The sequence below is a fragment of the Agelaius tricolor genome, unplaced genomic scaffold, assembly GCF_023055355.1.
Source record: "Agelaius tricolor isolate 1412-34295 unplaced genomic scaffold, bAgeTri1.0.p SCAF_35, whole genome shotgun sequence".
NCBI classification, from domain to species: Eukaryota; Metazoa; Chordata; class Aves; order Passeriformes; family Icteridae; genus Agelaius; species Agelaius tricolor.
Genome location: NW_027269295.1, coordinates 2,426,469 through 2,447,132, shown reverse-complemented (window position 1 = coordinate 2,447,132; position 20,664 = coordinate 2,426,469). Strand labels below are relative to the sequence as shown.

At 48.6% G+C, this 20,664-nt stretch overlaps 1 protein-coding gene across 1 annotated transcript in view; it reads right to left on the bottom strand.

Annotated features, from left to right (window-relative positions):
• Positions 1-846: 846 nt before the first annotated feature.
• LOC139602714 (heparan sulfate glucosamine 3-O-sulfotransferase 3A1-like) overlaps positions 847-20,664 on the bottom strand; it is a 32,865-nt gene continuing 13,047 nt past the window's right edge. Inside the window, exon 2 of the mRNA XM_071452802.1 lies at positions 847-1,642. Within this exon, the coding sequence (XP_071308903.1) occupies positions 1,024-1,642 (619 nt within the window). The 3' untranslated portion in view covers positions 847-1,023. The remainder of the gene's footprint in view (positions 1,643-20,664) is intronic.

The window sequence follows — 20,664 nt, the reverse complement described above, 5'->3', positions numbered from 1 at the left end:
CATGATTATTGCTCACCTTTTCCCAACCAACCCTTCCTCCAGTCTACTTAAGACCGGCCCAACTTAAAACATTCCTCATTATGGCTTAAACCATGTCACTGGTGGGATGGTTGGTCCCCCCAACACCTTCAGGGTGTGCCATGAGCATCATCTCAGTGTGGAACCTCCTTCCCATCCCCAAAATCCCTTCAGATGGGCCCCCCCTTAGGGAAAAAAAACCCCTTAGAAACCCATTTTGCTGTCAGAGTAGCAAAAGGGATGCAATAGGGAGCCCTGGGTTAGAGCCAGCTCCTGTGAATGAGGCCTTTGACTACCTGGCAATTTTCATTAGAGAGTCAAAAGAATCATTTGTGTTCTTTCACTTTTGGCTACCAAAATTATTTTCTCTCAAAACAAAACAAAGGATTATTGGTTTTGGCTTCCTTAAGAGGAAAAATAAGCTTGGCTGATGAAAAGAGCTTGATTTAAGGGGGGTAAAAGTAAAACAAAAAAAATTGGATAAGTGGAAGCGAAATTCACCAAATGTTTCATGCAATAAAAAAATCCCCTAAAGTAACATTTGGAAAGCCAAATTAGGTATTAAGCCACCTTTGTTTTATTGTCAAAAGTGGTGAGGTCTGGCCAAAATGGCCCTTGCAAGCCAAAACCTGGCTGAACTTTCAGGAAGACTCTGAGCTACCCCAAGCACCCCTGTCACTGCTGGAAACTTTGCACCTGTGTTTTTTTACAGAGGCTGTGCTAAACCCTGGGCCCATTGAGGGAAGCTGCTCATGTCAGTAGGACCAGGCTGTTTCTCCACAGCCTTTCCTTTTCTGGGTGTACACAGCACCTCTTCTCTGAGAGAAGAAAGGATACAAAGCAGTGTAAAAAAAAAAAAAAGAAAAAAACCAAAGTGTGTTTCAGCACAGCTATTATTATTATTTTTCCCCGTATTTTCCTCCCCCCCGCCTCTCTACTGATACGTAAAAAAAATAGATATATATTATATTATATTTTCCTTTTCTTAAATTATTTCTTTCAGCCTCAGTCCCAGCCAAAGTCCTGCCCTGTCATCTGGTAGAACTTCATGTTGAAGGGCCTGTAGAAGTCCCTCAGCCTCTGCACCACCTCCTGGTCGATGTCAGGGTGGGTCCTGCCTTTTGTCTTGCCCAGGCAGTGGGGTTTGCTGCTGCCCTCCGCCTTCTTCAGGCACGGGAAGCCCTTGGTTTTGTTGAAGTAGAAGTGTTTGTCCGTGATGATCCTCTTGAGGCCCAGAAAGTCCTGGACCCTGCCCAGCTCCCCCGCGGGGTCCCTGATCAGCCTCTCCCCGCTGACAAAGAGGATCTGCCCGATGGGGAAGTGCAGCAGCCAGTTCTCCAGGTGCTTGGCGTAGATGCCAATCTGGATGGCGCTCCACGAGGTGTCTATGAGGCCTGTAGTCCTGTTTTTGAAGGTCAGGCTCTCAAAGGTGGGGATGTCAGGCTTCTTGGAGAGGGTCTGGGTGTAGTCCGAGATGGCTCTGGTCACGGGGTCCCGCACCAGCACGATCAGCTTGGTGCCCTTGCTCATGGAGGAGATGCGGGCTGGGGCCTCCTTGGTGACAAAGTAGCTGGGGGTCTTCTCCATGGTGATCTGCCCCTCCAGTGTCCTGGGCATCAGCTCCCTGCAGAGGGGGAACGAGGGACACGTCAGGGCCAAAATGTGTGGTGCTCACGTGCCCTCTGAACAGAGAGGAGCTGTGAGACGAGTGGAGAGGAAGGGAAACACAATTCTTATCTCTTGGAGGAAGGGAAGGAGAAAGGAGAAAGGATAAAGGAAAAAGGAGGGAAGGGGAAAGGGAAAGGGAAAGGGAAAGGGAAAAGGAAAGGGAAGGGAAGGGAAGGGAAAGGAAAGGAAAGGAAAGGAAAGGAAAGGAAAGGAAAGGAAAGGAAAGGAAAGGAAAGGAAAGGAAAGGAAAGGAAAGGAAAGGAAAGGAAAGGAAAGGAAAGGAAAGGAAAGGAAAGGAAAGGAAAGGAAAGGAAAGGAAAGGAAAGGAAAGGAAAGGAAAGGAAAGGAAGAAGGAAAACACAATTCTTATCTCACTTGCTGTGCTTGTGCTAAAGTGGAATGCAATGTGGAGATTGCTTACCCAAAGTGAGGTGTAGGAGCCACAGGAGCAGGTGACTCCCAGCTCCTCTCCTTGTCCTCCTCATCCCTCTTGCATGCCACACCACATCCCATCCCTCACACACATCACTGCTACACCACACCCAGACCCAGTGACACCTCAGGTTTTAACTTTTATGTTTTCCAAATTCTGTGCTGCTTTAGTGAGTAATTTTGGGGTTCACATTAGGGGATGCTGAGCTCTGTGCACAGAATAGGGAAATAAACAATTCCTGCTCCAGCTGGGCACCAAGGACAAGTGATCCAAATCTCAGCCCAAGAGCACAAACCCCGTGGGCTGGAGAGAGGAAAACAAGGATGGGACTGGATGGGCTAAAGCTGGAATTGGACAATGAACTGCAAGATGCAAATGGAGCAGAACTGATCACAGTGAGAGACCCCGTGCCCGGCCGTGCATTTTGGGGCCATTTTGGTTCATCTTGTGCTGCCCAAGGTGGATCCACTCAGGAGACCCTTTTAATAAACCCCTGCTTTATTCTGTAACTCTGCCCAGCCTCTGTTCTAGCTCAGCCTTCTCAAGAGCATCTACAAAACACCAGATTCCCACCCCATCACGTGGTGACACACAAATCCATGCTCAGCCGTTTCCCTCTCCACAGCTGCTCCTCCCACGGTCCCATCCTTCCCAGGGGGACTGGGGGGTGGCTGGAGCCCCTCTGAGGGTCACCCCCCTGCCACCAGCAGCTCCCCTGGCAGCTGCAGCCCCCCACACGCTGCCCCCTTGGCTCTGACCCCGTGTGTGGGGCGAACGCTCCCTGCCCGCCTCGCTGCCACCAAACTGCAGCAGCAGCAGCATCTGCTTTGCAAACCTGAGCAATCTGCCAGCAAAATTGAACCCATCTATCAAAAAAGCAACAATGGAAAGCCAACAGCAGCTAAAAACAGCAATAATAACCAAACCCCAGGCTGTTATGTTACAAATGAGAGAGCAAGGAATGGACCTTCCTAAAGCAATTGCAGCCCCCTTACGCAGGGGCTGAGCAAAGATGTGCTCCCAGAGAAGTCAAACCTTTGCTGAGGGCTTCTGTCTGGGGGAAACTCCAAGAATTTGGGACGTTCAGGCTGAGGAATAAGCAAGCTGAGGAGCAGGAAAGGTTTCTCATGCATCCTGAAGATGTGAAGACAAAGGGAATCACCACTGACAATAATGTGGTGTGAGAGCACCTTCCTGCTTTTGTGGCTTGGGATGAGCTGCCAACGGATGTGATCACAAACACCTTAAAGCAAACTGCAAAAGGAGAAATCTGCTCTCTGTTAGCTTTCCCCTGCTTTGCTGCAGCTTGAGTTTCTTCTGGAGAAATGTCCAGGGTCTGGCTGGGATTTGGAGACCCCAGCCTGAGGCGGTGGTGGGAAAGGAAATCTGTCCTGGTGGCAAGTGCTGGTTTTAAGGAGGTGCCACTGAAGGGATCATTGCTGGGGAAATTGTTTTTAAAAAAACGCTGCTCTTTCTGAAAGAGCCCCACAGCTATGCCATCAGCCTTGGGTGCTGTGGAAAAGGGAAAGGAAGGGCCAGATCTGCTCCCAGAAATGCAGCAAGGTCACAGGGTGGAGCAGCAGGGCAGAGAGGGAAAATGAACTGTCCGAGGGGGCTTGTGGCATCTCTGACTTCTCCCCAGAAACAGAGCCAGAATTCTGTGCCCAGGCAGGAGCCAGCCACGGTGGTGACAGGCGTGTGACAGGGCTGGCAGCCCTGGGGAACACAGAGCCTCCTGCACCATGGAGCTACCAGACAAGCAGGACAGAGAAACTGAGGCACAGCCAGCATCCTGGCCTGGTGCAACCTCACTCCCAGCCCCACAGGGCTGTGTGCTGCTCCCTGGGCCACTGCTGCCATCAGCAACTCATTTCTTCTTCTTCTTCATCTCCCATTCTCGGGGGTTTTGTGGCCAAGATGAGCCCGAGGTGTCACAAAGTCTCTTTTCCCCAGCCCTGTGACCAAAGAAAAAGTCGAGATTCCTCGGTTCTGCTTTTCAAGGTTGTTTGTTTTCTCTTATCTGTTCCATTCTTTCTCTGACCTGCTGAGATCTGTCCAGCAGCTCAGGCTGTGGCACAGTCCCTGCCCTTGGGGTGGTGTTGGCTTTTTATACTAAGAACTACCTGTACTTTATTTACAATAATTTTCCAATACCTATCACCTATGTTAGACAGTCTGTCTCTACTCTAAACCAGTGCAAAAGTGTCACCATCACCCAGAAGATGGAGGCCAAGAAGAAGAAGGACAAGGCATGCCCAAATCCCTCCATCTTGGCTTCTGAACCCCTGCTCTAAAAACCCCAAAATTCTACTTTTCCACCCTGTGACAAACTAACTGTTATTCTAATTAAACGATCATGGCTTGTAAATCTTCATATAAGCTGAGTAATTTTCTCCATGGATTAAAATCAAAGGCACAGGTGTTTTTGACTCTGTGCCAAGGTCTCTGAGCCCCCTGCCAGAGGGATGTCCTGGGTTCCCACACTCCACCATCTCTCTTTTTCTTCCAAATCATTTTAAGCAGTGACTCTGCAAGAGGAATTTATAAAAAACCCCAAACCAGCTCTCAGAAGCACTCCCCTTCCCCCAGCTCAGCCCACACTCCCAGAAGTGCCATTACAGCATGTTCAGGAGATGATTGAAAAGAAAGATGCTCTAGCAAGAGTGATAACTCCATGTAACCAGGAGCGTGGATGGAGATATAAATTCAAAAATGCTGCCTAAAGAGATTAATTCCTCCCTCCCATGAGGCCAGCTGCTAAGCCCAGGGGCTGTGCTGCCCCAGCAGCTCTCACAAGGCTCCGTGTTTGCTTTGATGAGCTGTGAGTGTGCATGGGAGTCAGCTGAGCCTCCTGCTCTGCCTTCCTTCAGATCTCAGGTGGAATCGATACAGGGAAAGATGCATTTCAGGAAACGGAGAGAAGTTTACAAAAAACCCTCCAAGAAAAGCTGTGAGACTGAGGAAGCTGAAAGGAGAGGGGCAAAAGATCAGAGAGGTCTGCAAGGAAAAAAGAAAATCACTCATTGTGGTGTGGGATGTAAAATCAAACCCAACAGCAAAAGGACACTCTTGCCACTGATTTTAATGAGGATGGATTAAGCTGAGCTTGGAGCAAAACAAGAGGCAGGAATGGCCCTGGGAGAGGACAAGGAGCCCTGGGGCTCTGCTCTCCTTGCCCATCCTGCTGCAGAGGAATTCTCTCTGCACAAAGATAAAGCTCAGGGAAATTCTGGTGTTACTGGAGGGATCTGTGACACAACTGCCATCTCTCAGAGGATGCTGCACCCTCCCAAACAACAAGTCAGGGGCCTTGGAATTTCCTTTGTCTCTGCTCTTCCATGCCCATGGAAGCATTGCAAGCCATGCAGGATGAGGGTGTCACCTGCTGAAATATTTGTGGTTTCTTTCCCTTGCCTGTGGTCAGAAAGGCTTCCAGCAGCACTGCCTCACTCCCACTGTCAGGAAACAACCCCTGGATTATTGGCTCCCTCAGGATGTGCTGAGGGGGCTGTCCTGCCCCCTGCCATGGTTCCTGTGCCCTGGGCAGTGAGCTCCCTCCTGTCAGTGTCATATTTTATGAAAAATCCTCTTTGCCCAGGATTTTTTCTCCATACATGTATATCTATATGATATATATCATATATATATATGGGGTTTTGTGCAAGGCTATCCTTTGAAACTTGTTTCTAGCTCCATTTCTGTCTCAGCAATGTCTGTCCTATCCCATGGCATTTCTAAGTCAGCATTTCTTATCTCAAGATCTGCACACAGATGCACACTGTGTGAGCCTTCTGTAGGAAATCTTTGGGGATTTCCTACAAATCCATTTCCCACAAATCCATTTCCCACCCAGGGGTCCTCTGCAGACCCTCCCCGCTGCACACCCAGTGCCATGGGCACCTCCACTCCTTCCACCATTGGCTTGGAAGCTGGAACCACCTCAGCATTTAAAAACAGCCCACTGCAGGAATCTCACTGCCTCCAGAATGGCCTGGCACACCCAGCTCCCAGGAGGTCACAGCTGCCACCATCCTGTCCCAAGGTCACAGCCTCATCCCTTCCTGAGGAGCTGGGAAATCCATCTAAGGAATGTCATGGAGAATCCAGCTTGTTTGCTGATCCCTCCAGAGGTGAAGAGCCTTCCTGCACCTCAGGGAGCCAAGGCAGGAAACAGCAGGGTCCCTGAGATAAGGGGGTCACACACCCCCAGGAGACCCTGTCAGAGCAGCACAGTGTGACCTCGTGTCACCCCCTTGGGTCACTGCCCTTGGAGTCTGTCCCTCTAGAACACAAAATAAAACAATGTGGACACTGGAACCTCCAAGGTTAAAAAAAAGGGCAGTTTAATTTCTGACTTTAATATTTATAGATTTTTAAGAGTGGATTGGAGGATGGCAGTGCCACCTTGCCAATGACACCGGACAAACCAACAGTCTGTCACATTTCCCCTCCTCCTCCAGAAAAGAACGCGAAACAATAATTATTTACAGAAAAGCGCATGAGAAAGTTCATTACAAGAATGCAAACATCAGAAGGCTTGGAAGAACTTAGAGAGCAGAGTGACAGGTGTCACTGCCCTTGGTGTCACTGCCCTCAGGGTCACTGCCCTTGGGGTCACTGCCCTTGGGGTCTGTCGCTCTAGGACACGAAATAAAACAACTTGGACACTGGAATGAATCTCCAAGGTAAGAAGAAGGGCAGCTTGATTTCTGATTCCAACATTTATAGGTTTCTGAAAGTGACAGTGGATTGGAGGGTGACAATGCTACCCCTCCAATGACACTGGACAAACCAACACTCCATCACATTTCTCCTCCTCCAGAAAAGAACGCGGAACAGAAAAGCGTGTGAGGAAGTTCATTACAAGAATGCAAACATCAGAAGGCTTGGAAGAACTTAGAGAACAGAGTGACAGGTGTCACTGCCCTTGCTGTCACTGCCCTTGCTGTCACTGCCCTTGGTGTCAATCCCCTTGGTGTCACTGCCCTTGGGGTCCCTACACTTGGGTCACTGCTCTTAGGGTCTGTCGCTAAAGGACATGAAATAAAATGATGCGGACACTGGAATCCCAAAGGTAAGAAGAAGGGCAATTTCTTCCTCCAACATTTATAGATTTCTAAAAGTGACAGTGGATTGGAGGATGGCAGTGCCACCCCTCCAATGACACTGGACAAACCAACAGCCCATCACATTTCTCCTCCTCCAGAAAAGAATGCGGAGCAGAAAAGCGTGTGAGGAAGTTCATTACAAGAATGCAAACGTCAGAAGGCTTGGAAGAACTTAGAGAGCAGAGTGACAGGTGTCACTCCCCTTGGTGTCACTCCCTTTGGTGTCAATGCCCTTGGTGTCCCTACCCTTGGTTACTGCCCTTGGGGTCCCTACACTTGGGTCACTGCTCTTAGGGTCTGTCGCTAAATGACATGAAATAAAATGATGCGGACACTGGAATCTCAAAGGTAAGAAGAAGGGCAGTTTGATTTCTGATTCCAACATTTATAGGTTTCTGAAAGTGACAGTGGATTGGAGGATGGCAGTGCCACCTCTCCAATGACACTGGACAAACCAACAGTCCAGCACATTTCTCCTCCTCCAGAAAAGAACGTGGAACAGAAAAGCGTGTGAGGAAGTTCATTACGAGAATGCAAACATCAGAAGGCTTGGAAGAACTTAGAGAACAGGGTGACAGGTGTCACTGCCCTTGGTGTCAATGCCCTTGGTGTCCCTACCCTTGGTGTCCCTGCCCTTGGTGTCACTGCCCTTGCCGTCACTGCCCTTGGGGTCCCTGCCCTTGGTGTCACTGCCCTTGCCGTCACTGCCCTTGGGGTCCCTGCCCTTGGTGTCACTCCCTTTGGTGTCACTGCCCTTGCCGTCACTGCCCTTGGGGTCCCTGCCCTTGGTGTCCCTGCCCTGTCTGCAGGGCCTCGGGGCAGTGCCGTGAGGGGCAGCAGCTGCACACAAGGAGGGGGCTCTGCTCTCCACCCCGTTCCCTGCTGTGCCTCCCGTGCTCAGCTCCTGCCCCCCTGCTCTCCTGGGATGGAGAGCGTGTGGATCAGAGCTCATTACAGCACGCAAACCCTCTGTCTAATTGCTCTGATGAATTATAAATGAATTACTTTGAGGGCAGCAGGTAGTGGGGAGCACAGTGCCCTGGGGCCTCCTTGTGCTGAGAGGTGGCCCCCATGTCCCAGCATCCTGTGACCAGTCTGGGAGAGGAAACTGTGCCAAGAGGTTCCCAAAAAACCCACCCTGCTGGAAGGCACATCTGGAGAGCAGCAGTGCCCAAGTGCTATTGACAGCAGAAACTCCCTGGTGTCATTAGCCCTGCAAGCCATTGATTTTCTCTGCTGGAACAAGAAACTCATCGAGGCTGAGGCAATCACAGGTGGCACCACCAGCTCCTCTGGGCTGTCCAGCTGGCCTTTGGAGAAAAGGTGTTTCAGATTGTTTTCTCTCCAATGGTTAACTGCTGGTAAATCCCGGCCCTCTGCCTACCAGGAACAGATGAAGAGCCCCAGGGCTCTTGGTCACAGCCCCTTCAACACGTGTCCATCCTTTGTATGGGAATGGAGACACCACCAGGCATCTTCTGAAGGATCTTTCTGTGCCAGGGCTGGGGCTGGGTTCATCAGCCACCTCTGCAGTGCTTGGTGTCACTGCCCTTGGTGTGACATCCCCTTGGGCTGGCCATGAGCTCTTTAAGCCAACCTCAGAGCACTCCCAGCAGCTCCAGTCAAGCACTGGGAAGGAGAAACTTCTCCTCTCCCATCAGAGCTGGACCCAACACTCATCACCTCTGGTGTCCCCAGCACCACGTTCATTTAACCCCAGCAGTGAGCAGAGCTCCACACTTAAGGCAGGAGCCTTTTGCCAAAATCTTGAAAATCAGGCTCACAGTGATTTCGTCATATTTTCAATGCCATTCCCAAATGAAAAGGGATTCTCCATCACAGCCTGCTGACTCCCCTCTATGTCTGCCACGCCAAAGGAGGATTTTCCAGCTGAAACAATGGACATGATCCTTTTGCATGCCTTGCAAGTGCGAATCAAGAGCTCCTTTCTGCCATCCCAGCACACAGGAGGGACAGTCCCTGCTGGAAGAGGACAGCAGAGCACGTGGCTGGACACGAATCCATGAACCCAGCACCCACCTAAAGCAGAGTTTTGCTGGGAAGTCCTTGCCTGTTTGTCCACTGCACCATGGGGAGGGAGCTCCCAGCCTCTTTCCACCACACCAAAGGATGCCAGGAGCCACAGCCTTGAAGAGATCAGCACAGCCTTCAGCCTGCACCTCACCTTCCTCAATTACAATCTTAAACCATCCACTTTCAGCACCTGCATGGCAGTTTCTGTTTGTTTTAAAGCTGTGCCTGTGTGGGCACAGCTTTAAACCCCACTGTGTGGGGTTTGTGCCCAGCCAGGATGTGAGCAGAGCAGGAGATGGCACGTGCTCTGAAAAGTTCAAAGAGCAAAGACTGAGGGACGACCAAAAAATGGGTACAAGTGGCCCAGCACCTGATATAAATGAATCTCAATCTCATTCTTCCTCCCTAAGGGCACCCCTGAAGTCTTACAGGGGTAAACCCACCCACAAACCCTCACAGGAGATGCTGCTGGGCTTGGAGGGAGCAGGATTGCACCTTCCCCCACCTGGACATGGGGGAACCCTCTTTTTAAAGGCCTTCAATTTATTATGGTATTTATTAAAGGCCTTCAACAGACACACCTTGGGCACTCAAAAGCCTCCCAGAGGGGCTACAGCCAGGATGGATGATGGTCATGAATTTTTCAGACAATTTTAAGTTTGGCCCATTTACATATCAGGGGTTAATTCTCCAATTACAGCTTCAGGTAATGAAGTCCTATTCCCTCAGTCTGCTCTCCCCTCCAAATTCACTTTTGTTTGTACTTTTTGGGGCCTGAGGCTGCAGGGTGTCCTTGGATCTCAGGCCTAGAGGGATTGTTTTGTCTGACCAAAATGTGAAGGCAGAAGCTGACACTTTATATGGAGTTTAGAGTTAGGCACCAATGCAGTGCAGGATCTGAAAAAAATCCATCCTGGCTGATCCAGGACAGAAAGCTCTGTAAATGGGAGAGTGTGGAAAAACCTCCATCCCCAAACCAACTTCATTCTCTCTCACTCAAGGATCTCCAAGACCACACATTTCAGCCCTGACTAAGCAAATCATCTTAGGGAGGAAGGTTAAAGAACTGTTTGTTATTGGAAGTGTCTCCCTCTTTAGGATTCGTTGGTTTTTTTTTTTTTTTTTTTTTGATAAATTAACTCCAGCTCCATTACTTCATGATATATTTCCCTTGACATTTAATTATACTTACACCAAACACATTAAGCCAATCAGTCTGAACAGCTTCTTATTAATATGCAAATTTCTCCTTTGAAAAGCCATGAATCTGTGAAAAAAAAATTTCTACAGGCTTCAATTAGGCCCTTTTGGGAAGTTCCCTGAGAAAGACCCTCCTGGCCCAGGGCAGGAATCCAGCCCCACAGACACTGGGAATGGGAAAAGAGGAGGCTGAATCACCTGCTCAGGTCTGGAGCCATGAGCATGGGAGGCTGAGTTTTACAAACCAACAGGGTATAGGCAGCCTATCCCCATCCCAGCACCTTTCCAAGGGAACCCCTGCTTGTCCTGTGTGCAAGGCATCCTCCCCTAGGCCATAAATGGGAGCTTCACGTGGGAGCTGCAGAATATTCCCTGAAAATTCAGCTTTGAGCAAAACCAAACAGGAATCTGGGTTCTAATTTCTTATCCAAGCACCTTTCCATGCTGCTTGTCCTGTGTGCAAGTCACCCTCCTCTGGGGCCATAAATGGGAGGATCATGTGGGAGCTGCAGAATATTCCCTGAAAGTTCAGTTTTTATCAAAAACAAACAGGAATCTGGGTTCTTATTTCTCATCCCAGCACCTTTCCAAGGGAACCACTGCTTGTCCTGTGTGCAAATCATCCTCCCCTAGGCCATAAATGGGAGCTTCACGTGGGAGCTGCAGAATATTCCCTGAAAGTTCAGCTTTTAGCAAAAACAAACAGGATTCTGGGTTCTTATTTCTCAGTTTCTCATCCCAGCACCTTTCCAAGGGAACCACTGCTTGTCCTGTGTGCAAGTCACCCTCTGGAGCCACCAACAGGAGGATCATATGGGAGATGCAGAATATTCCCTGAAAATTCACCTTTTAGCAAAACCAAACAGGAATCTGGGTTCTTATTTCTCATCTCAGCACCTTTCCATGCTGCTTGTCCTGTGTGCAAATCATCCTCCCCTAGGCCATAAATGGGAGGATCATGTGGTAGCTGCAGAATATTCCCTGAAAATTCAGCTTTTAGCAAAAACAAACAGGAATCTGGGTTCTCCTGGCGCCATGGGCAAATGGGACATGATTTGCATTAGGCAAATAAATTGAACTCCACAATTAACCATCTGCCCTGGAACAGATTTAAGATTTGCTTTAAAGCATCATTTCCCTCCACTCTCACGTCCATCTGAACGCTGCAGGATTTTCTGCTGGGAAACCAAGTGGGAATTAATTCATTGAATCATTCCCATAATTGCAGAGAAACATCAGTGGAGGTACCACAGCCAGGGTGGCCTTTGGCCCCACGGATGTGTTTCCTGTGGATTACACCAATGGACAAACCACAAAACTGCTTCAAAGCCTCCCAGAGCCTCCAATTCCCACCAAAAGTCTTTAGTCACCAAACCAAGATGATTTCCTGGGAGCTGCTGAGAGCTACATCATCATCTCAGGAAAAAGTTTAATCTTATTTCAAGAGAAGTTACAGGTTTTCTTAAAAAACATCTGATTTTCTGTAATTTTTTTTTTTATTCCCTACAGTTAGACATCAAGATCAGAAATACATTGCAATCAGTGTACTATATAAATAGTCCAATTTTGGGAAACAGCTCTCATGAGCAATAAAGAAACCCAATTTACTGTGCACTATAATAAAAATATCTCTTTTACCATATAAATCAAACCCAAGTGAACAGATAAAAAAAAAAATAAACTCAACCCCCCTGGTTTCTGCCCACAGGCACAAGCAGACTGCCCTGGGGAAGGGCTTGCCTGCCCTGTATAAATATATACAAGAGCAAATCTGTTAAAAATTGCAGCTACCACTTTGTTTTCTAAAGGTCCCAGTTTATCCTTGGTCAGAAGGAGGAGGGCTGGGGAGAGGTCGGCCAGAAACACAATCCCTTCCTGTATAAACACCACAGCCTGGGCTGGCTCTGAGTGCATCATATGGTCTATATTTTATATGTGTATATATATATAGAGAGAGAGAGAGAGGAAGAGAGATTTTTCAAGCCAGTCAAGAGACATAAAGTGATCTTATATCATCTAAAACCAACAATCAGACTTGGACTTCTGGCAGTTTTCCTTGCAGTTGTCCCTGCCACCCCCCTGCCCCTTCCTCCCAGCTGCTGGAGCACACTGCTGCCTGCCCCCATTATTTCTCACAAAGGCATATAAATCACTGTGGAAACTCTTATTATCTTATTTTCCCTCTGCTTCTCCCTTGTCTGTTTGGAGAAAAATTAATGCATTTGTCTCTGGAAAAATGTGCAGTCTCTATAATTCAGTTTTAAAACAAGCACAACTAGCAAATGGATAGAGCTCTGTTAGGAGACTCATTTTTCATGTGGGTAATTGAACCCTTCCCTTCGATTTTTCCTCTGGGTGTTAAAGACAACTGATGTCTCCCTGGAATTTGCTTATGTCTCAGAGAAGGTGGAAAGACAGGAGAGAAAAAGCAGACGAGATAAAGAAGAGGAGAGAGGGAGAGAAAAAGAGGAGAGGAGAGAAAGAGAAGGAGAAAGAGAAGGAAAAAGAGAAGGAAAAAGAGAGGGAGAAGAGAGGGAGAAGAGAGGGAGAAGAGAGGGAGAAGAGAAGGAGAAGAGAAGGAGAAGAGAAGAGAGAAAAGAGAAGAGAGAAAAGAGAAGAGAGAAAAGAGAAGAGAGAGGAAAGAGAATAGAGAGAAAAGAGAAGAGAGAGAAAAGAGAAGAGAGAAAAGAGAAGGTCCAAAGCACATCTTAGAGCCTTGGCTGTCTCTGCAGGGGGACCTTGGGGAGCCCCAGGCAAACATCCCAGATGGGATTTTTCCAAAAGCTGAGGGACTTTGATTTGGACAGCTTCTCACCAGCTGGGCTGCTGAGGAAATCCACAGCCATCACAGGGACAGTTCAGTGTCCTGCAAAGCCATGGATCACCAGCCCCACTGTGAGCCCCAAACCCAGATGTGGCCTGGGGACACACACACACTGCATGGCTGATGCCAGCAGTTTCACCCTAACGCCTCTTTCTGCACCCAAAACTCAGGGAATCTCCACTGCTTCCCTCCCAGTGCCAATGGCACATCTGCCCCCAGCAGAAAACGGGAACCCAAACCAGCAGTTCTCCAGAAAATGTCCCCCCAGACAGATAAACCCCAAAAATCACAGCCAGCTTGAAAACAGCCCCCATCCCTGGTGCTGGGGAATGCCTCTGCCCACATCCTGATCCCTCATCAGCTCTGGGGCTCCATTCAAGCCAGACAAAAGTGAAAAGTCAAAAGAGTGACACAAACAATCACCCAGAAGAAGTCAGGAATAATTCCAGAAAGGCCACAATCAAGTGAGTGCTCAGGCCAGCAAAAACCATTCTGAGGCATTCACATTCTCTGAAAAATCCCTTCGCCCAGGATTTTTTGCCTGGGAAGCTGAGAGGCCTCAGAGAAAAAGGAAAACAATAATTATCTCATTTGCTTCTCTTCTGTTTTGCTCTCCTGTGTTTGGAGACTGTTTACCCACAGGTGATTGTTCCATTGGATTCTGCTGTGAGTTGTTTTCACTCTTTGGCCAATCAGGGCCAAGCTGTGTCAGGACTCTGGAGAGAGTCACGAATTTTCATTATTATCTTTTTAGCCTTCTTTAATTATCCTTTCTGTATTCTTTAATATAATATAGTATCCTAAGATAATAAATTAGCCTTCTGAGAACATGGGGTCATATTTATCATTCTTGCCACGGGGCACCCCACAAATACAATACCCTGGGGCTCGATTCAAGCCAGACAAAAGTGAAAAGTCAAAAGAGGGACACAAACAATCACCCAGAAGAAGTCAGGAATAATTCCAGAAGGGCCACAATCAAGGAGTGCTCAGGCCAGCAAAAACTCTTGTTCCTTTGTCTCTCACTGCATTATCTCTGTCCCCTGGGAGCTGCATTATTGCCTGCAATACATAATGCAATTTGCTCCTTTTCCATGTCTGCCTCATTTTTCCTTGGTGCCCGGGCAGGCCATGCACACTCACTGCTCCTGCCATGGAAAAGGAGAAGGATGGAGAGGAGCTGGGGTGGGAAATGGAGCTGGAGACAGGGGTGGGGGTTGAGAAGCTGCAGCCAATGTAAAGGGGAATAAAATGTTGTCTGAAAATTGGAAGGACACAGAAAAAACAATAAATTGAGGTGGTTTTTGAAAAAAAAAACCAACCAAGAACAAAAAACAACAAACCCAGTGTTCCTCCATTCTCCTTCCCTCTGAAGAAATGCCACCAAATCTCAGAGACTGAAAATGAGTGCAGGGACTAAACTGGCTAAATTAAGGCAGCTGAAGCTGGAGGTAAAGAAATAATCCTGGAAATGGGCAGTGGATGCAGCAGGCTGGGACCACTGGGCTGTACAGCCACACCTGGGGAGTTCTGGACACCCTGGTGTCTCTGGAGATTATGAACAGGCTGCTGGGGTTTGGGGAGCAAGGAGATGGATTTGCTCCCTTATCTGCAGGGGTAAAAGGATCTGTCAGCCAGGATATTGTTGTGGAGTCCTCAACAGTGCAGCAGAGATTATGATAAATTCTGGAAATTCCTGTGGCATGCCCTGGGCTGCTGGAGATGCTGTGTGCACATCTGTGTGTGTATCTGTGCCTGCTGGGGGTTTAATGAAACACCCAGACACCTCAAAGACCTCACTGCTGAGAGCAGAGGTTGTTCCTTAAATTATGCTGAGAAGTGACTTTTTTTATGTATCACTACACATTTCCTGCTGCTGCATGGCCGCAAACTCTTTATTTGTATTACAGAAAAGGGAGCCTGACCTCAGGCTATGATCTAAAATACATAGAGTCACACAAGTTTACTCTTGCAGTGGTTCTTCATCCTTCCTGTGCCAATTCTTTTTGTCCTTTTGCTAAATGAAACCTTAAATGCTGGGAAAGGGCTCTGTACTTTCATTCCTAGAGCGAAGCAGTCAGGTGCAAAAGGGGGAAAAGTCTCCAGAAAGCTGAAAAAGATTTTTCCTGCCCTAATCTGCAAGTTCTGGGCAAGGCAAGGGGCAGTGCTGAGGAAGCTGCACAGGGATGGACACTGGTGTCTCCAGCCCCCAGACAAGGCAGGGAATTTAGCCATTCCTCACAAGATCGTGCAGCAAGAGCTCTTCCCTGAGCTCAGCAATTCCACCTTCTCCCAGGGAATGCATCACTGTCTGATCCACTATCAGAGCCATCTGACATGTTTCAGGGAGTTTTAGTTTGCAGCAGATGCAGATCTCATGAGTAAATGGCACAGCAGCCAGCTCTGCTCTGCTCTGCAGGTCTGCACCATGCTCAGCTTTGGGTCACAGGGAGGGATGTGGAGGCTCAGGATGGGGCAGTGACACTGAGGTTGTTCAGAGTGAATACAGCTCAATAATGTGAAAAGGAGAAGGAGAAGGGGGAAGAGAAGAGAAGAGAAGAGAAGAGAAGAGAAGAGAAGAGAAGAGAAGAGAAGAGAAGAGAAGAGAAGAGAAGAGAAGAGAAGAAGGAAGTGGCGGAAGTGGTGGAAGGAAGGAAGGAAGGAAGGAAGGAAGGAAGGAAGGAAGGAAGGAAGGAAGGAAGGAAGGAAGGAAGGAAGGAAGGAAGGAAGAAAGAAAGAAAGAAAGAAAGAAAGAAAGAAAGAAAGAAAGAAAGAAAGAAAGAAAGAAAGAAAGAAAGAAAGAAAGAAAGAAAGAAAGAAAGAGGGATGAAGTGCTCTCCAGAATATGGATGGATGGATTAAAAAAACCCCAATTATTGACCTCAGGTTCATAAGTCAACTCGAGTCATTTGGATCCAGGCCAATAAACACTGCTGCTCCTCACCCAGCTCTGAACATGGGCTGGAGGTTTCAGATCAGCTCCTGAAGATGACTCCAGCCTCTCCTTTTCCAGCCCTGCCCTGCTTAGCAAGACCAGCCCTCCTTCACCATTCATTTCTCAGCACCCAAAGACAAAAGCCCCTTCCTCTTCCATCACACCTCCCTGGGAACAGTAAGGAAGCACAGGCAGAACTGACCAAGGCTGACACTCTTGAGAGCAGCAGGGATTTTAAACCCCAGAACCCACCCCATCAGCCATGGTGGGTCTCACCTTGCAGGGAAGGGGGACACAGGGACCCCTGGCATGGGGTGATCTCTCCATTCCAGCATGGAGGGATTTGCAAAAGGATTCTGAGCCTTGGGAGCACAGGTCTTCTGCTCTTAAGCCACTTTGGAAAGCCCAGACAGGACCCCTGGAGATGAAGATTTTGAAGTGTGATCAAAGAGAGTTGACATAGCAAGGGGGATTAATGTTTCTGCAAACGCACACTGAAAGCTTCTTAGTTACTCCAGTGGGGCTTTTCCAAAGGGGCCTAAGGGAGTTAGGCACTTAAAGCTCACTCAGATCTTTTATTTAGTTTGCAAATCGTGCACTGGAGCAGCGTGACCCCCGCAGCATTACTTCTGGAGCGTGTCTGCTTGAGTGAGAAGATGAATTGATCCTGGCTCTATTGGTGGCCTCCTGCAGCTGCTCCTCCTCCACACCAGGGAGACTCTGCCTGCAGGAACAGCCGAGGGGACAAAGCATCTGAAGAAATAAAACAAGACACCTAACAGAAAACATGTGGGCTGTGTGCTCCAGGGGATGGCTGGGAGCAGCTCCAGGTCTGATCCCTTCCACAGGGGGTTGTGCTGGACATGAGGAGCTGGAGATGGGAATGATCTCCCCTGGGCAGGTCCCTCCTGGTGGGTCTTGTGATGGTGTTCACAGGGGTCCCAGGATGAGGGAAGAGATGAGGATCTGACTCCATGTTTCAGAAGGCTTGATTTATTATTTTATGATATATATTATATTAAAACTATACAAAAGAATAGAAGAAAGGATTTCATCAGAAGGCTGGCTAAGAATAGAAAAAGAAGGAATGATAACAAAAGCTTTTGTCTCGGACAGAGAGTCCGAGCCAGCTGGGCTGTGATTGGCCATTAATTAGAAACAACCACATGAGACCAATCCCAGATGCACCTGTTGCATTCCACAGCAGCAGATAACCATTGTTTGCATTTTGTTCCTGAGGCCTCTCAGCTTCTCAGGAGGAAAAATCCCAAGGAAAGGATTTTCATGGAAAGATGTCTGTGACAGGGTCTCACCACCATCTCTAGGAAAGCTGCAGGAATCACTTATTTCATGACTTTGGTTACTTTTCACTGCTCTCATCTCCCTGCTAGTTTTTTCCTCCATCTCCAGCTTTTACAGTCAAAAACTGTAGAAAGAAGTCAGGGTGGGGGCTTTGCTCCCAGCTGGTTACATATTCGTGATGTCCTAATCATTCCTGCTACCATTTCTAATCCTATTGCACAGGGTTCCAGCTTCAGACATCCCAGCTGGCCCTAGGAAGCTGCTCCAGTGTGAGACAGGAATTCACACCCCAAATTCAGGTTTGATCCCCCACCTTTGGGGCAGCACCACGCTGGGCTCCTACCCCATGCTGCTCAAAAGGTAATTGTCACCTGCTGCTCTAATGGTTCCAGTTTTGGAAAAAGCAGTATGAGGAGGCTGGAAAAAAGACAGAAACAATAAACAAAGAATGTTTGTTTTCATGCAAATATTCCTCATCATAATCATGATAATACTACTACTAAAAATAATAATAATAATGAGAAATGCAGGTCATGGTCTGGCTGCTTTCCAAGCCTTCCCACAGGGTCCCCTGGGCTTCACCTCACCCACCCCATCACCACAAACTGCTGAGGGAGCCCAAGGGGGAGCAGAGCACAAGCAGGCTGTTGGGAAGCAGGGCACACATGTGACATGCCATTGTCCCTAATTTGATTAATGAAGCCATCACGCCAAGGGAGCGTCCTGCACACCCCCAGCACCTTGTTCCTAAGCCACACCAGGAACTTCCCAGCACAGCATTCGTTCCCCAATCCTTGCCCCTCTCAACTTTGTCAGGTAATTGTTTATGAAAAGATGAATGTACACAATAATACTGGGTGAAGGGAGCTGATGTATGTGGTGTTAATGAATGAAATAATCAGTTTGGCAATAACTGGCATGTGTATTTGTCAAAAGGGAGCCAGCAGGACATTAGCATTCTGCAGCCACCAAACCTTTATCTCCTGGCCTTGTGTTTGACAACCGCCCCCAGATAGTCCATGAATAAAATACAGAGTAGTACCCAGACATAATTAAACTGCCAATGTGGATGTACCTAAATGAACTTGATATCTTAATGACACTAGATAGCAGGGGAATAATGAAGGCGGTGTGAAAGGGACGCGCATAATGAGCGCAGCCACGGTGGGACTGCAGCTCCTCGTTAGCACAGCCAGCTCTGCCACTGCTCCCACGCCAGCCCAGGGCCAGGGGACCCTGCCAGCCTCCCCCAGGGGCTGAGGACACAGTGTCACCCCTCGGGGGACAAGGGCTGCTCCTGCAGCGCCTGCCAAAGCACGGGCAGTGTCTCGCCCTCCATCCTTTGCCCTGATGCCTTGGGAAGGCTGAGTTAGAGCAGAGGCTGGGCAGAGCTAAAGAATAAAGCAGGGATTTATGAAAAGGATCTCCTCCATGGATGCACCTTGGGCAGCACAAGAGCCCAGCCAGGGCTGCACCCAAGGTGAACCAAAATGGTCACAAAATGAACCCAAGATGAACCAAAATGGTCACAAAATGCGCGACCGGACACAGGGTCTCTCCCTGGGATCAGTTCTGCTCCATTTGCATCTTGCAGTTCATTGTCCCATTCCAGCTTTAGCCCATCCAGTCCCATCCTTGTTTTTCTCTCTCCAGCCCATGGTGTTTGTGCTCCTGGGCTGAGATTTGGATCATTTGTCCTTGGTGCCCAGCTGGAGCAGGAATTGTTTTGTCTCCCTGCTCTGTGCACAGAGCTCAGCATCCCCTGATGTGAAGCTCAGACCCACACAGTAAAGCAGCACAGAATCTGAAAATTATAAAAGTTAAAACCTGAGGCACCAGCCCCATCTCTCTGCACCTAACCCTGCCACATCTGCTCCTCCAGAGAGCTCTGGCACGCTGCTGTGCAGTGCAGACGTGATTTTAGGAGCACTTAACATGATTAAATTACCAGACATGCTCCTTTTTAATGGTTTTGTTTTGTTTTTTTTTTTTTTTTTTCAGCACAGAGATGGTTTTCAAGGAAACAAGCTGTTCCTTGGGGATGGGCAGCTCTGAAGATGTCCCAAGATAACTCAGCAGCACAGAGCCACAACCCCTCATTCCCATCCCATCCACTGCCACTGAGCCAGATGTGTCCTCTCCCAGCACCTCTGGGTGCAATCCTTCCTCTAGAGGATGCTGAGCACCCCTGACAGCCATCCCAGCTGTCCTAGAAAGTGAGGAATAGAGTGAGACAGCAATTTACACCCCAAAATCAGGTTTGATCCCCCTCCTTTGGGGCAGCACCCCACTGGGCTCCTATCCCACGCTGCTCAAAAGGTAATTGTCACTTCCTGCTCTAATGGTTCCAATTCTGGCAGCACATGAGCAATGCAGAGTAAATATCAGTCTTATTAAAGAAGTAATAAAGGGAAACTGGAGCACGTGCTCCAGGGGAAGGAACACTCCCCCAGCACACAGGATGCAGCCTGGCTGGGATCTGTCAGCAGCAGAGTCCCTGCCTTCTGCTGAGAGAATTCCAAGGTATTTGAATGCAATCAGCTCAGCATGTAGGAAAGCAACTGGTGCAATAGGCTCAGCTTGACTCTGTTGGGATGGAACTGATTGAAGGCTCAGGAATTGTCACAAAGCCAGTGTGGGAAATGGGACCTGGGAGAGCTCCTCTCTCCCTCTATGAAGCAGATTAGGAAAAATTGCTTGATGCAAATGGGAAAAGCACAGCAGGTTTGGGGGAAACCATCTTAAAACCCTGAAGTGTTCAAGGTTAGGCTGGATGGGGCTTGTACAAACCTGGCCTAGGGGGAGGTGACCCTGCCTACAGCAGGGGCTTGGAAGGAGCTGGTCTGTAAGGCCCCATCCCACCAAAGCCTTGGTGATTCTCTGATTCTATCCAAGTCCAACACAGCCAGGACAGCCAGGGCTGAGAACCCAACACTGCAGGAAGCACAGCAAGTGTGATGCTGGGTGGAGAATTGGGATGGGTTAAGGAACACAACCCCTGTTAGGGCCAGGAAAAGGGAAAAGGTGGCTCCAGGTGGTACAGCCTGCCCAGGGAGGTGACAGGAGGAACCTGGGCATCACCATGTCCTGAGCAATGACAGCCACCACTGCAATGATGCAGCCAAAGTGCTCTGAGCTCCTG